This window comes from Ictalurus furcatus, chromosome 13, assembly GCF_023375685.1.
Source record: "Ictalurus furcatus strain D&B chromosome 13, Billie_1.0, whole genome shotgun sequence".
Taxonomy (NCBI): Eukaryota; Metazoa; Chordata; class Actinopteri; order Siluriformes; family Ictaluridae; genus Ictalurus; species Ictalurus furcatus.
In genome coordinates this window covers 13794009-13808782 of record NC_071267.1, presented here as the reverse complement: position 1 = coordinate 13808782, position 14774 = coordinate 13794009, and the positions used below count along the sequence as shown (strand labels likewise).

The 14774-nt window shown below is 38.2% G+C and overlaps 1 protein-coding gene across 1 annotated transcript in view; it reads left to right on the top strand.

Moving 5' to 3' along the window:
• The window catches only part of myo1d (myosin 1D), a 73515-nt gene that overhangs the window by 16492 nt on the left and 42249 nt on the right, over positions 1-14774 (top strand). The window contains exons 3-11 of the mRNA XM_053639837.1: positions 258-351; positions 1514-1679; positions 3602-3655; positions 4085-4180; positions 5577-5693; positions 5823-6026; positions 7848-7993; positions 8098-8212; positions 8326-8496. Coding sequence (XP_053495812.1) covers positions 258-351; positions 1514-1679; positions 3602-3655; positions 4085-4180; positions 5577-5693; positions 5823-6026; positions 7848-7993; positions 8098-8212; positions 8326-8496 — 1163 coding nt within the window. The remainder of the gene's footprint in view (positions 1-257; positions 352-1513; positions 1680-3601; positions 3656-4084; positions 4181-5576; positions 5694-5822; positions 6027-7847; positions 7994-8097; positions 8213-8325; positions 8497-14774) is intronic.

Below are 14774 nucleotides of genomic sequence, written 5' to 3'. Positions count from 1 at the left end.
AACACTGATAAAACTGATGATTCTGAGTGACCACAGATTATGACTGCACTGCAAAAATATTTGAGCCTTTTAGTGTCATCTAGTGGTCAGAGGAGATGTAGGACTATTTTGGCTTACTATTTGTTGCTATGAGTCATGATTTAAATATTCTGTGAATACTAGCACTTGCCTCTGATGATTAAGTGAATTAGTGTGTACACATTCCACAGAACCTATTCATTGAAAGTATATTCTGTGGTTTTATTCTCACTTTGCAGGGGAGAGTGGTGCCGGAAAAACAGAAGCCAGTAAATACATAATGCAATATATTGCTGCTATTACAAATCCTAGCCAAAGAGCAGAGGTGGAGAGGTGAGTGACAAAATATGCGTTTGCCCCTTGTGTCATGTCTCATGTCTATGGTGTAATAGTGGTTAATAAAAGCAATTAACGCTTCTCAAGTAGCACTTAACATAAGTTTCATAAATAAGCATAGATTTAATACTTACTTAATGCTTTCATACTGACGAATAATATGTTCACTAATCATTAGCATCTCAGGAAATAATGACCATGAAATGAACAGCCTCTGAATCAAACATGAATAGCCATTCAATTAATAATGGTAATAGTTGAGTATTAACATCTTGTTAACTCATTCTGTTAATTAATATGGTGCTTTACAGTATAAATAAAGAGCATTTATATTATTTTATGCTATAGGCTATTTAAGTAACTCGGGACAAATTCACAATTCAAAAGGGATGTCTCTACCGGACTGTAATGGAAGTGAAATATAGAACATGGTGAAAATATTCCTGGGCTGAAAAAAGTGGCAAAATGCTGCACTAAGCACTAGTTTATCTTAACTGTATAATTTAAATCTGAGTTTGTGTACAGTACTGGAATGGCGGATTGGCCGCATGAATATTCTGACAACTCTGCTATTATTATCTGGGACTATGACTGCAAATAAAGGTGTCAATAAAACCACCTCTAATCTAGTTTATGTTTATGGCCCACTCTGGTGATATTATCATTAGCCTTGCTGTCCAAAGGTCAGAGTTTTGTAAAAAAAAAAAAAAAAACCGGCCAGAGTTTAGGCTAGAACATGAGCATTGCTCTTACACTAATATTAAAGTCTGCTGACACAGGATTCAACCCAGGCCTTATTAGAAATTTCCTGGTGGACATTTCCTGTCAGTGTTTACGGGTGGGGTTTGAACAGGTCATGGCAGTGATGTGCTGTGACTGTGGTTTGACCGATAAAACATGTAGCATAGCACACTTTCCACTCATTTTAACTGTATACCACGATTCGGAACAGCACTTGACCATGATGGTGATATTTCAGGCCCATATGGTCATGGACACATGTACCTGCCCATAGTGGCTGAGACTGGGATGTATTTCACTAGCCAACAGTCAGATATTTTAGCCCATACTGATATAACTGCGGCCCAGTGAGTGGTTAACTGATTCATAAGGGACCACTAAAAGCTTCAGAAATGTTAACAGTGTGTGTTTTTTGCAGAGTGAAAAACATGCTGCTGAAATCCAACTGTGTCCTGGAGGCTTTTGGAAATGCCAAGACCAACCGCAACGATAATTCTAGCCGCTTCGGAAAATACATGGATATCAACTTTGACTTTAAAGGAGACCCCATTGGTGGCCATATCAGTAATTACCTGCTAGAGAAGGTAGGAGATGTTGCAAATGCTAAAGTGAAAAAAAAAAGGCTTAGAATGTTCTTACAATTTAAACAGCATTTGGTCCCTGTACAGTAATTTGTGGTTATACACTCACTGGTCATTTTAATAGGAACACCTGTACACCTGCTCACTCATGAACTCATCCATTCATCCAGTCATGTGGCAGGTGAAAAGCTTCATTTAATGTTCACATCAAACAGCAGAATGGAGAAAAACAGGAGACAGGAGTGGAGCACATTGGGTTCGACTCTGTCAGCTAAGAGCTGGAATCTGAAGCATAGATTCACCATAAATGGACGGATGAAGTTTGGACAAGGAGATGACCAGGTGATGTTTCGCCCATCTTCATCTGTCCATTACTGGTGAGTCTGTGTCCACTGTAGCCTCAGATTCTTGTTCTTGGTTGATAGGAGTTGTATCCCATGTTAGCTGTTGTAGCTCATATGCCTCAATATGTGACGGGTTATGCATTCTGAGATGCTTTTCAGCTCAGCACAGTTAGAGTGGTTATTAGAGTGGTTATTTCAGTTACTGTAGCCTTCCTGTCAGCTCGATCCAAATCCCAGATCAGCAGTTTTGGAAAAACTCAAACTAGCCCAGCGCATCAACAATGCCACAGTCAAAGTCACTGGGATCACATTTTTCTCCATTCTGATGTTTGATGTAAACATTAATTGAAGCTCTTGACATGTATCTACATGATTTTATGCATTGCACTGCTGCAGCATGATTGGCAGATTGGATAATTACATGTATAAGCAGCTGTATAGATGTTTCTATATAAGTGGCCAAAGAGTGTATGTGTAAGTGTCTTTTATATTCTATTATTAAACTGCAAGTTTGTTTGTTTATTTTTCTTTCTTTCTAAAGTTCTGGGGAAAAGTCATTAAAATATATTTACTGCCCATTATATAAATTGCTTCAACCATGTGTTCATTTATAGAATTCTATGTAACATTAGAATAAATGCAATGGAATGCAATGGAATAATGCAATAATGCAATGGAAGTTACATTTTGCATTTTCCAAAAAGGTGACCAGGCCAATACAGCACATTTGTTTCCCAAAATTTTCCTCAAGGCACTCAAGCTTTTCCACAGGTTTCTGGTATCAGCACATTTGATTTAATTTAATTAGTCACTGATTAACCAAACCACATGTGCTTGCAGTAGAATCTGGCAAATACATTGGTGTATTGGATGGTGATTACAGTTACCTTTGTGTCTTGAGGAGAGGTTTGAAAATAGCTAAGATAACATCCTGAAAGTCATTTCATACTTTTATATCAACAAGGAACAAGGATATAGCAAGTGCATAGATTTGCAGTAGAACCCAAAGCATTTTAAATGTAATTTCCTTAAAACAGAAAGAAATCCAATCAAATGATTACTCTCAAATTAATATCTCTTGAAGTTAAGACAAAAATAGCTTGTTGTGTTACTGAGAAACCAGAAAGTGCCAGGTCTTTTGTTCTGAATTAGTTAGACTGCTTAGATATTTTTTTCCCCACCACTTCCTGTTTTTTTTTCTGTTAAATAATAATAAAAAAATATCTCTGGACTTTTTTTTAAATAATGTGGCTTCACTTTTTGTTTTGTTGAAAACAGAACAAAAAGAAAATATCTTCAAGTATGGATGTGTTTGCCATATCATCCACACCTGCCTTCAGTCTCAACTGTCTGGGACACCTGATCATAAAACTCATTCATGAACTACTTAAATGTGACATAAAAACACAAGAAACCTTAAAAAACACCAAATCAGTGGATTTGTTTTGTTTATCCTAATGGTATATGGTGATTATTTAAAATAACCAGCTTTTATTAAGATTAATTACTTTAATTACTATCTTGTCGGGTGAGCTACATTTGAACTGTATTTGATGTCGGTCAAACCTTCTGCCTCTTCAGTCTAGAGTGATCTTCCAGCAAGAAGGAGAGAGAAGTTTTCACTCCTTCTACCAGGTGAGTCGGGAGCTGGTCAAAAAAATGTTAATAGGTTTATTTTGTCAGTGTAGCCTGGGATGGGATGACTCACATTATCCAGATGCTTCTAAACCTATATTTATAATTCCAAAGTCATAGACATCTACTGAAAAGAAACCATTACCCAGTGTTATGCTACCGTAGGAAAATTACTGTTTTCTCAAGTATGAACTGCTGTTTTTAAAGTGTTTACAAGGTTGCACAAGCCTTACGTAAAATACTTAGTTATTAGACAGCATCCTGGACTTACATTAGTAGATAATGAGTTAAGGTTTGTTTGTTTGTATTTGCAATTTTTTTATAGTGGACCACGTTGTGAAAGGTTCTGGGAAATGGATGAAATGAGTACATACAGAAACATACTTTGGCATCTTGGCGTTTAATGTCTGTGTTCTTTATTTGCCCCAGCTTGTGAAAGGAGCTCCAGAGTCTCTACTGCGATCCCTGCACATCCAGAAAGACCCAGTAGCTTATAATTACATTAAAGTTGGAGGACATATCAAGGTATTGCATTTCATTTTACTGAATCAAATGCATAGATGCCTGTTTAATTAAGCTGTCTGTAAAATAATTGCGGTGGGTCTTTTAAAAAGCAAGGACAATATATTATGTGTCACATGATCAGTGGTATGGATTGTCCATGGTCCAAAAAGTTCATATGTGTAATATTTATTACACAATGGTTAAGTCTTTTGTGGCTCTCCCCAGATGAGTGTATAATGAGCAGAATAATGGAGGGTGGCTCAGCTGTCTCCACATGAGCATTTAATGGGAGAGAACAAAAACAAATTTATGGCAACAAACAATCTGACATCATGGAACATACTGGGTTGTGTGGTTAACAGAGCCGTGGCACACACTGAGGTGGTTTAAACATTGTGGGCCAGGCTCCACTCTTGTTTTTTTTTTATGTTTTTTTTTTTTTATAGGATCACTTTCGGGTCAAGCTTCCCTCTGTATCCAAAAGGGTTGTGGTTTCCAGGGTTACCTCCTGTTGAAAATAAGCCCCAGACTGCAGGAAACATTAGCCACCAGAGGATTGGAATGATTAGAAAGTCTAGAGTTGTTGTTCTCTGAGACTTGGGGAGATGGGGATATTAGTTACTGCATCAGCGATTCTCTGTCTTTAATTGTGAAGCTATTAATGTAATGTGAATGTAACACATTAAATCAATGCCTTAGCACGGCTGTAAGTAACACAGGAGAAATACTGTTTGCCATTTGGAGAAAAGCAAAATGTTCTGTTACTCGGTATAAATAAAAAATGTATTGAATATTGTGCTAATTTATAATTGTTTCTACTTGTTACACCACAAAAACTCTAAAAATCAAATATTCTTAAATTGCAGCACCTGGAAAATCCTGATTTTTATTTTTATTTTCTACGCTAACCTATTATCCTCTTTTACCATTATTTTTCAAAAATCATGTAGTGATCAACATTAATACAGTAGGTACTAGCAACAATATTTAATCTACTCTTCTTGCTACTACCCAGTAAATGCTGACACAAACCTGAGACATGCGGTTAACTTTAGCCCCAAAATGAATCTGAAATGATTAAAAACAAGCAAAGGAGAAATACGGGAGCTTTTTTAAAAAAAATTTCAATAGTTTTAAAGCTAAAACTGTTATGAACATCTCATTTGCATATATATTTTACATTTTGAAATGAAAAATGAAGAAGCATAACATATATGGACCATTGAGGAATGCTTGTTCCATTTTACATGTTATTTTATGTTATATTTATAAAACATATACCTGTTCCTTGATTGGTATTAATTAATGATACTTGATTGATGTTTATTAAGCTATTGAAATATTTTAGTTTTATAATAATTTAGATTTTTGTCCCAGTCATGCTTACCATCATCCATTCTTTCTGCCACCTCTGTAGTCCTCCATCAATGACACTGCAGAATTCAAAGCTGTCGCAGATGCCATGAAGGTGATAGGATTCACTACAGAAGAGGTCCAGACTGTCTACAAGATCCTTGCTACCATCCTGCACCTGGTACCCATGTTATTTAGAAATTGTGACTAAATATTGGCCTTTGTTATCCTCACACCCAAATGTTCATAAATAAGTTAATGCTGGTAAATGTGTTGTTTATTGCTGTACACTGTGTTTAATTTTTCCCAGGGCAACCTGAAGTTTGGCAATGACGGCGATGTGATTCTGATTGAGAACTCGAAGTTAGTGGCCGTGCTTGGGGATTTACTATCCACTAAAGAGGAAAATGTGGAGAAGGCACTTCTTTACCGCACTGTGTCAACTGGCCGTGATGTCATTGACAAGCAGCACACAGACAAAGAGGCCAGTTATGGCCGAGACGCTCTGGCCAAGGTACAGCAGAACCTGCTTTAATCATCTTACTCATAGGAGCAATCCACACCTGACGGATAGATAAATGACTGTATAAATGTACTTTACTGATCCGCAAGGGAAAATTTGGGGTTTATTTGGTAGCCCAAATGAGCCATAGACTTTGACCACGACTGTGCTCATGCAGTGTTTCAGAATTTTAAAATGAAATGCAGTTTTATCTGTATAATGTTCTGCTTGAGTCCTCTCATATTTTACTGTGTATCTATGATTTAGTGGAGCTGTACAATGTTAGCTTCATCCATCCATCTATCCACAATCCATCTGTCTATTTAAGACACAGATATAAATCATTTCAAAGTTTGTGACTTTTTATATTATTGAAAATAGCCTTAAATTTGATAACTGTAGCATACATATTTATCTTACGGTTGATAAGTCTTTTAACAAATGCTTATTTACTTTTGTTGGTGAACATTTTGATTGATGATAATCGGTGATGCATATTCTCATTTGGAGTCCGTTATTATAATCAAAGGCCAGTTAACACTTTTACTCAAGTATTTTTAAACAGGCAGTAGATACACATCCATTTTAACCAGTGTTTAACTCTTAAAAAGTGTGTAATGGTGCCAGTGCTGTGAAAGATGTTTACCTTGCATACACATTATAGAAATTATTTGGTTTGTGTGTGTCATCTACATATGTGTCCTGAAAAAAAAAAGGATAGGAAAGACTACATATCTGTTTGAACTGTGTTTATTGACTGTTAAACCTAGATATCAACAATGGGCAAACTAGGCATATACCTCTGAGGGTTAAAATCACTAGGGTTTTGTGAGATTTGTGTAAAATGAGAGCTTACATGCCCTGTTACATTTGTACTACGCCCTTTCTATTTAGGTTTATAAATATGCTTTGAAACCCAACACTTCCACTTTCTATATGCTCTGATTAAAATCATAATGCTATATTATAATATGATTGTGCAGTCAGTATATCTGCAAAGTGTTTATATGCTAATGATTATGGGTAATCAGAATAAACACAAATATGTGGTTTATTGACTGTCTCATTGTCTTGCCATGGTTTTAAACTAAGCTGCAGTGTAAATACTGCTGGCCCAGTGTCAACTGTCCTGTTCTGTCATGTTTGACTAGATACAAATTTTACAGATTAGTTTTCCTTATAAAAATGTAAGTTGTATGCTGTTGTAAATACTATCTTGCCAGAAGACGAGTTTGACATCTGATTATAATCTGGGAATAGCTATTTAAGCTAAGCGTGCTTGGTGAAACACTTATTTTAATGGACATTCTGCTAAAATCAAACAATTTAATCAATGCAAATTTTGTAAACACTCCCACTTGCCTCTTACAGCAGCAAAGCAGGAGTCTGTAGAGCAAAACTGTCCAGTCAGAAAGCTTAAAAATAAACACCCTCCTGATGATTAATTTCAGAAATGAAAGTGCGTATTGAGAGCTTACAATAATTTTGGTGCATTATTTTTTTCCTCCACCAAATCCCAACTCCTGCACTATAACTGACTTCATTTTCATGCTAACATTCGAACATTGACGAGCTGCTTTTGCTGAAGATACCCAATTACGCATTTGTACAATACATGTTGGGTCATAGATGCAGCAATACAAGTACAAAATCGTGAATTTTTGGCAAAATGCAAAAGATACAATACTGCACCAGAGAATAGTGAGAATAAAGAATAGTGTCCCTAATAAAGTGTTCTGTGAGTGCATATGTAATGTACATTATATTAAGAATAATGACTATATTGACCAATCTAGTCAAATCTTAAATCTTATTGTGTTGCGTTCTGCCTAGGCCATTTATGAGCGCCTCTTCTGCTGGATTGTGGGAAGAATTAATGACGTTATTGAAGTGAAGAACTATGACGCCAGAATCCATGGGAAGAACACAGTGATTGGTGTGCTGGACATCTATGGCTTTGAGATCTTTCAGAACAACAGGTGTGTCTCAAATCTAATCCCTGCACAAAGACTGATATAACACTGTTTCTGACATCTCTCTGTTTCTTTTTTTTAAACTTTATTTATTTATTTACATTTTCCAGTTTTGAGCAGTTCTGTATAAATTACTGCAATGAAAAACTCCAGCAGCTCTTCATTCAGCTGGTGCTTAAGCAAGAACAAGAGGAGTACCAGCGAGAGGGCATACCATGGAAACATGTAGGACCATGACACGATTGTGTCTCATAAATCTCCATGCATTATAGCATTTGCGAGATTGTATGATATACTTGTATAACTCATGCAATTTTGTGTCTCTGTTATTTGAGCAGATCGATTACTTCAATAATCAAATCATTGTGGACCTAGTGGAGCAGCAACATAAGGGGATCTTCGCCGTGCTGGACGAGGCATGTATGAATGTTGGGAAGGTGACTGATGAGATGTTCCTACAGGCGCTCAACAGCAAACTGGCCAAGCACGCCCATTACACCAGCCGCAAGGTATGGCCCTGGACACCTAACTGGTGTCTAGATTCAGCACACGGGGTTTTAGTTTCAAATCAAAGAAATCTTTACAAAAACACTGCTATATGCAAAAGTTGCCTGTGATACAAGTTCGCTTTCTTTTTTTTGTCTGTCTTTAAGTTTGTAAGACGAAAACAACACAGCTTGTCAAGTTACTGAGAAACTGGAAAAGGGAAAAATCTAAATTTAACAGAACTGAAACACGCACAGTGGCTTAATGGTTGGCACATTTGCCTCGCACCTCCAGGGTCAGAGGTTCAATTCCCGCCCCCTCCCTGTTTGCTCAAAATTTGCACGTTCCCTCCGTGGTTCAGGGGTTTCCTCCAGGTACTCTGGTTTCTTCCTCCAGTCCAAAGACTTGTGTTGTAGGCTGATGGGCATTTCTAAATTGTCAATAGTGCGTGAATGGGTGTGTGAGTGTGCGTGCAATTGTTCCCTGCGGTGAGTTCACACTCTGAGTACTTGATAACATGTTATAAGTGCTCATTTGAATCCCTGAACAAAACCGAACCGCTGGAGATGTTTATTAAGTTCTAAACCCTGGTTAAGCATATCTTGCTTTGATGCTGTCCATGGAAGCATGTTACCCTAAATGGACAGAAGAGGGCATCAGTGATCATTGGAAGATCCCCTTGTATCTGGCTCTATATTGAGCTCTAGGTGATGTCACAGCCAACCAATGGGAGCTAGTGAGACTGCAGTCTCACAGCATTGGCAGAGATATTAAAGAGAAAGAGCGGTAGCGATGGAGATTTATTTAGTACTAAAAAGTAAAGCTAGGACACTGAAGAAATTAGTCTTTAGTTACGTCTCACATTGACCAGTTCTGATGCCAGCTCTGGTTGCATGAGTTCCTCCGTGTTTGTTCTGTTGTCTATCTGCGAGCTGATTCTGAACATGGACATGCTGGTATGCTAGTAAAATAAAAAAATGTCCCTAGGTGTATTGTTTTAGCAACTGGCCAAGACAGCTCATTAGTAATGCAGAGGATTACTGCCCACTGTAGAAGTGCCTGCTGCAGCTACATAAACCAAGAGAGAGGCAGAGATTCATTTCTGCTGTCAGTGTGTATGTGTGTGGGTGCTGGATGTATAGATTGCATATTCCATATAAATGTATGCATTCTTAAATCTCCTCTTCACTAAGGCCAAGAGAATGTATGTGCAAGAGGGAAAAGAATATTCCTCCTAATGACTGTACTCTGATACTGACATTAAAACCATATCACACTATTTTTTGTTTCTTCCGTGCTCCATTACTCACCTCCCTGACATTTTATTTCCTTAAATTGTTCATGTTTTAACCCTGGCATAATTAAGATGAAATCCACATGAAATGAAATCCCCCCACGCCCCGCCCGCACCTCTTGTTTTGCTCCTTACATTTTCTCTGCAGTCGCCTCCTACAGAAAAATTACATACTTCACTGGTTCTAAATGTGCAAGGCTTTGCACACTAGATGATTTGAGGCAGTTCTATTAAAGCACTTCTTTTTTTTTTTTTTTTATTAATTGGGTAATATGTGAGCTCGAGGAGAGGGAAAGAGAGCAAGGAAATGTACATCACAGAGGATAAAGTCTTGTGCCTTTAAGTGTGTGTATGTTTGAGTGAATTCACACTATTCTAACCTGCATTATTTGTAGCCGGGAGTACTACTTGATTGCCTCCTCTCTGCTTTTAAAGCTCGTTTCCTTGCTAGTTGCCCTCCTTTCACAATAACATCTGAAACTACGTTTAATGGCCTTTTATGACTGTCGAGAGATATCCTGGTATTCTTATTGGTTTTCATAAAAAATCGTCCGGGAAAGCCCATTATCAGGAATTTCCTATTTAATAAGAGTTAAGACAGATGTACTGACATGCACATTGCTCACAGCACAGATAATTACACCTGTGATGCTTTTGGGAATCATAACCAACTTATTAAAGCCTCTGTCAACATGCTTTCCAATGTTAAAAAGCCTTTCAAGCATTTACCAAAGATAGATTTAAGAAATATATGTTCTTAAATACCTGTTGACATGTCAGCTTTTTATTTCCTATTTAAAGCATATTTCTCACTAACTACAGTGAGACTAAAAGAAAAGATTAATAGTTACAAGAGTGAAAATATCTGGACTCTCTGACAGATCCTGGGAGTTTAAGAGGGTAAACGCTACAAAAATTCCTACAGCTTAGATCGGTGTGGGCATTTCAGATCTCCGAACGATTGACCATGTTGTCTTCCTGGCAACCTAAGCAATTTGTCAACAGAGGTGGAATTAAGTAGCATAGAATCATATTGCAAGGAATGATGCACTCTGATAGTAGTTCTGGGTGTAACATATCAATGATTAATGCACTGATTATAATACATTATCTAGAAACAGTTAAAAAGTGAAGTATGTTCATTAATACATGAATTGTTGTGATTATAAGCAGAGGAACACACTACAGATTATGCTGTTATACAAAAATAATCCACTTTGGCTCAGTTTTTATAGAGCAGAGGTCTCACAATGACCATGAGAAATGGAAAAACTGTGTATTCAAAATGCTGGTGTTTTGATCACGGTCCCTTAGGTACAGAGGTGTGTGGGGTAAAGGAGGGTTGCAGACTTGATCATGTTGCTTACGCTGATTCATACCTGACCTCACCTGATTCCAATATAGTCACATCCACCTCAAGATGTTGAATACACTAGAAGACCAACAGAATTGGCAGATATGTCCTAGATATGTAATCTGTCATGATAGATTGTTTTATAATCCATATCTAGTTGCAACGCTCATATTAATTTTTCTTCTAAAAACTTTCCCCATGTTCTCAGTGTCTCCAACACTCTCACTGTGACCCTCTCACAATATCTTTGATCGTCCCAGATGTGCGTTATTTTAATGCCTTGCTTCCCAGCCGTTCTTAATTACAGTTATTTGCTGAAACAGACGTTCACGCAAGGATTCTATGTTTGGGGAAGGGTGGGTGGGCTTCAGTCCTCCCTCTTGTTTTCTTGTTGTTTTGTTCTCTTCCTCCTTTCCCTGAGCACATGGTGGTGAAGGTGCAGGCATGTGACAAGAGGCCGCTGTTGCAGATGGCTGTGTGGAGGCGAGATCATGCTCATTAATTGATGAAGCTTTGATTAGACAGGGCAAGCTAGTGAAGCCAATTAGCAGATGATTTCTGAACCCTGCTCAGAGCCACCAGAGAGCTGTATATTACACCAAGAGATCGTGCTTCAGTGTAAAATAGTATTGCTGTTTACTATTTTTGAGGTGAAAATATATGCCTTTGATATGTGGGAGACAGTGAATTAAAGGACTTGGGTGCATGAGCAAGAGGATTTAAAAAAAAAAAAAAAAAAAGTTTGTTCTGTGGAACTAGATGCATGGATTTACTAATGGTCTTAAAGATTTGCCATCTGTAAGAATGTACTACTTCATTAATCACACATTTGGGGAGTCTAGTTTCTTATTTGATCACTAATACTTAGAGAGCTCTTTAAATTATGATGGCATTCTAATAGACTTTATTTATTTATTTATTTATTTTTTACTTGTGCTCAGCTTTATTCTGGCCTTCTTGATTTATGTATTTACATAGTACTGCTTTAAAAAAAAAAAAAAAAAAAAAGACAACATAAGGATCATTTCAAGCAAACATTTTTTCATGGACAGGATATCAAGACACTGCCAAGGTTGGAGAAGTGTCCAGTATGTGGAGGCTCGAAGTAATATCCCTGTTATTTGCAGAAGACTTTAAATCTTTTTGACAGTGACCGTTGCTATTTCAATCACTGTACTGGTGTACTAACAGCTGCACTGGTCTGTGGTTGGGGAGCAGGTGCTGAGTTTGCAGATGAAGTTCTCTCGTTCTCTCTGGTCATTCTATGTCCCTATCTTCACCTATGGACATGAGCCATGAGTAGTGACAGAAAGAATAAGATTGCAAATCCAGGATTCTCCACAGGGTCCATTTTATGCTGAGGTGCTTGACAGAAGCAAGTTGAGGTACAGTAGTTTGGGCACCTTACAAGGATCCCTCCTGATCAGCTCTTTGTAGAATTGTATCGCGCAACTCCCACATTACAGAGACCATGGGAAAGAACAAAGACCTGCTGGAGAGATTATATCTCACAGTTGGATTGGAAACGTCTGGGGATCCCCCAGTAAGAGCTGGAATCTGTGGCTGAGGATAGAGAAGGCTGGACTGACCTTCTCAGTCTGTTAATAATGCAACGCCTGCCAGGAAAAGCAGAAGGAAAATTTATGAATGAGTGAATTTCAAGCAAAATTGTTCTAAACTGCTTTGACGTTTTGACCTGGGTCAGATATGCTGCTTGAAATCACTGTCCTTTACATTTCACACTTGGACATTACATTTGTATTCTGTTAATAGTACCTGTTTGTATGTTAGATGTGTGTTGATTTGTTGAAAGCTCATTATGCATGATATATTAATAGTACTACATTCTTTGAGAGCTTGATGAATAAATATTTATTTTGTTTATATACATGGGTATTTATTCTTGATGTGTCAGGGAGTTTTTCCTTGCCACCGACACTATACAAATCAAATTGAATTGACTTAATATATGGCACATATAATCAGTTCTTGTATCTAAAATCTGCAGAGAAGCAAGGAGGTCTAATTCTGATTTGAGCTTTCATGACTAAATCTAATATGTGAGATAATGTGCTCTTCAAACTGCCTGGACCTCTGCTTTCAAATACAGTGGTTCAGATTAAATTGCAACATCTGAGGTTGTTTTGCTTGGTCCTACCCTAACTAGAGGGGCAGTCCTGACAGTGGTTAGAGTGAGTTTATTCTGGTGCCATCATAATGATCATGCTGTTGAAAGAAGCACAGGTGGTGGGCAGAATGGCGCACTGTTGGAGATGGCAATAGAGCTGGAGGGGGTGGGGGTGGAGCTGGAGCCTGGATGATCCATCAAGAACCGACATTAAAGCTGTGCTCACTTTCTCGCACCTCAGGAAAACCTGTCTGTTGTGCCTCACATAGCTCTTATACTTCCTATTTACATCACACACACACACACACACACACACACACACACACACACACACACACACAAATCTAAATGAAAACAACCAGAGCGCTGCATACATACTATGTCTTGAGAAATGTTTTCCTGATTATTAATATAGGCATTTACTTAGCAAATAACCTGCTCTCATCTCTCACTTCTGCTACATGTCACATCTGCTTTTATTCTGGCATCGTCAAAAAAACAGGTGTGTTAGAGACTTAGCGGCATGCTCTCTATATTTAGATGAGGTGTGAAGCCTTTCTGCTTCTCAATTCTTCCACCTTTCCGCAGTGTGACTTATCTCCGTCTGGTGCCCTCCTTTCCGTCTGACTAGATAATCAAACGTGCATTGTGCATCTGCATATTCTATTATTGTGCTGATGAACCTTGATGTTCTTTGTTTATAGATGGGTGTGGGTGTGTGTGTGTGTGTGTGTGTGTGTGTGTGTGTGTGTGCATCTCAGAGTGAGACTGATTGAGAGAGATGTGGCGAGGAAGGAACTCAGCAGGTTGCTCAGAAGGCTCTGTCTGATCCATCTGAATCCTGGCCTGTGCTGGCCAGCCGTGAAGTTGTTTGAGCTGTGCAGGCAGATGGGATGGGAGGGCAATGAATGGAAATGTGATCTGCTTCTGGCGTTCAGGCCCAAAAATAATCCTCAAGGCTTCTCTCTTTCAATGAAAATGCACCTCTCTTTTGGTATCCTTCCCATCAGTGTTTAAATTGGTCTTTACCCGGCTCCTGATTGTCCCACTTTCTGTGAAGTGCTCTGTGAAGTGGCCTCTCCACTCCTGATAGGAGCTCACTCTGCTTCCTCAGCAGTAAGCTTACTGTCTGCTGCAGCTGAAGCAATCACACACCAAAAATATGCCCATAAAGCCTTGCAGCAGCACTTAGACAATAGCAATGATCATGCCAGTACTGCAATAAAAAGCCCAAGCACTGACAGGCAGAAATATATACACAATCCTACGACACAGTGTGCATCATTCCACTTTGCTCCCGCTTTGGTGTATTAGATGACAGATGGTATTGCTGTTGCATAAGACACACTGCTTGTCATAAATATAATAATATCAAAAAGACTTAGTGCAATTTAGATGTTGTGCAATTTAATGGTTGGTTGGAGAACAGTGATATTTTCCACATACCATGGATGTGGAGTAATGGATGGTATACTGGTATAAATTAGACACTGATAGAAAAAAACAAATGGCAAACGGTGACAAT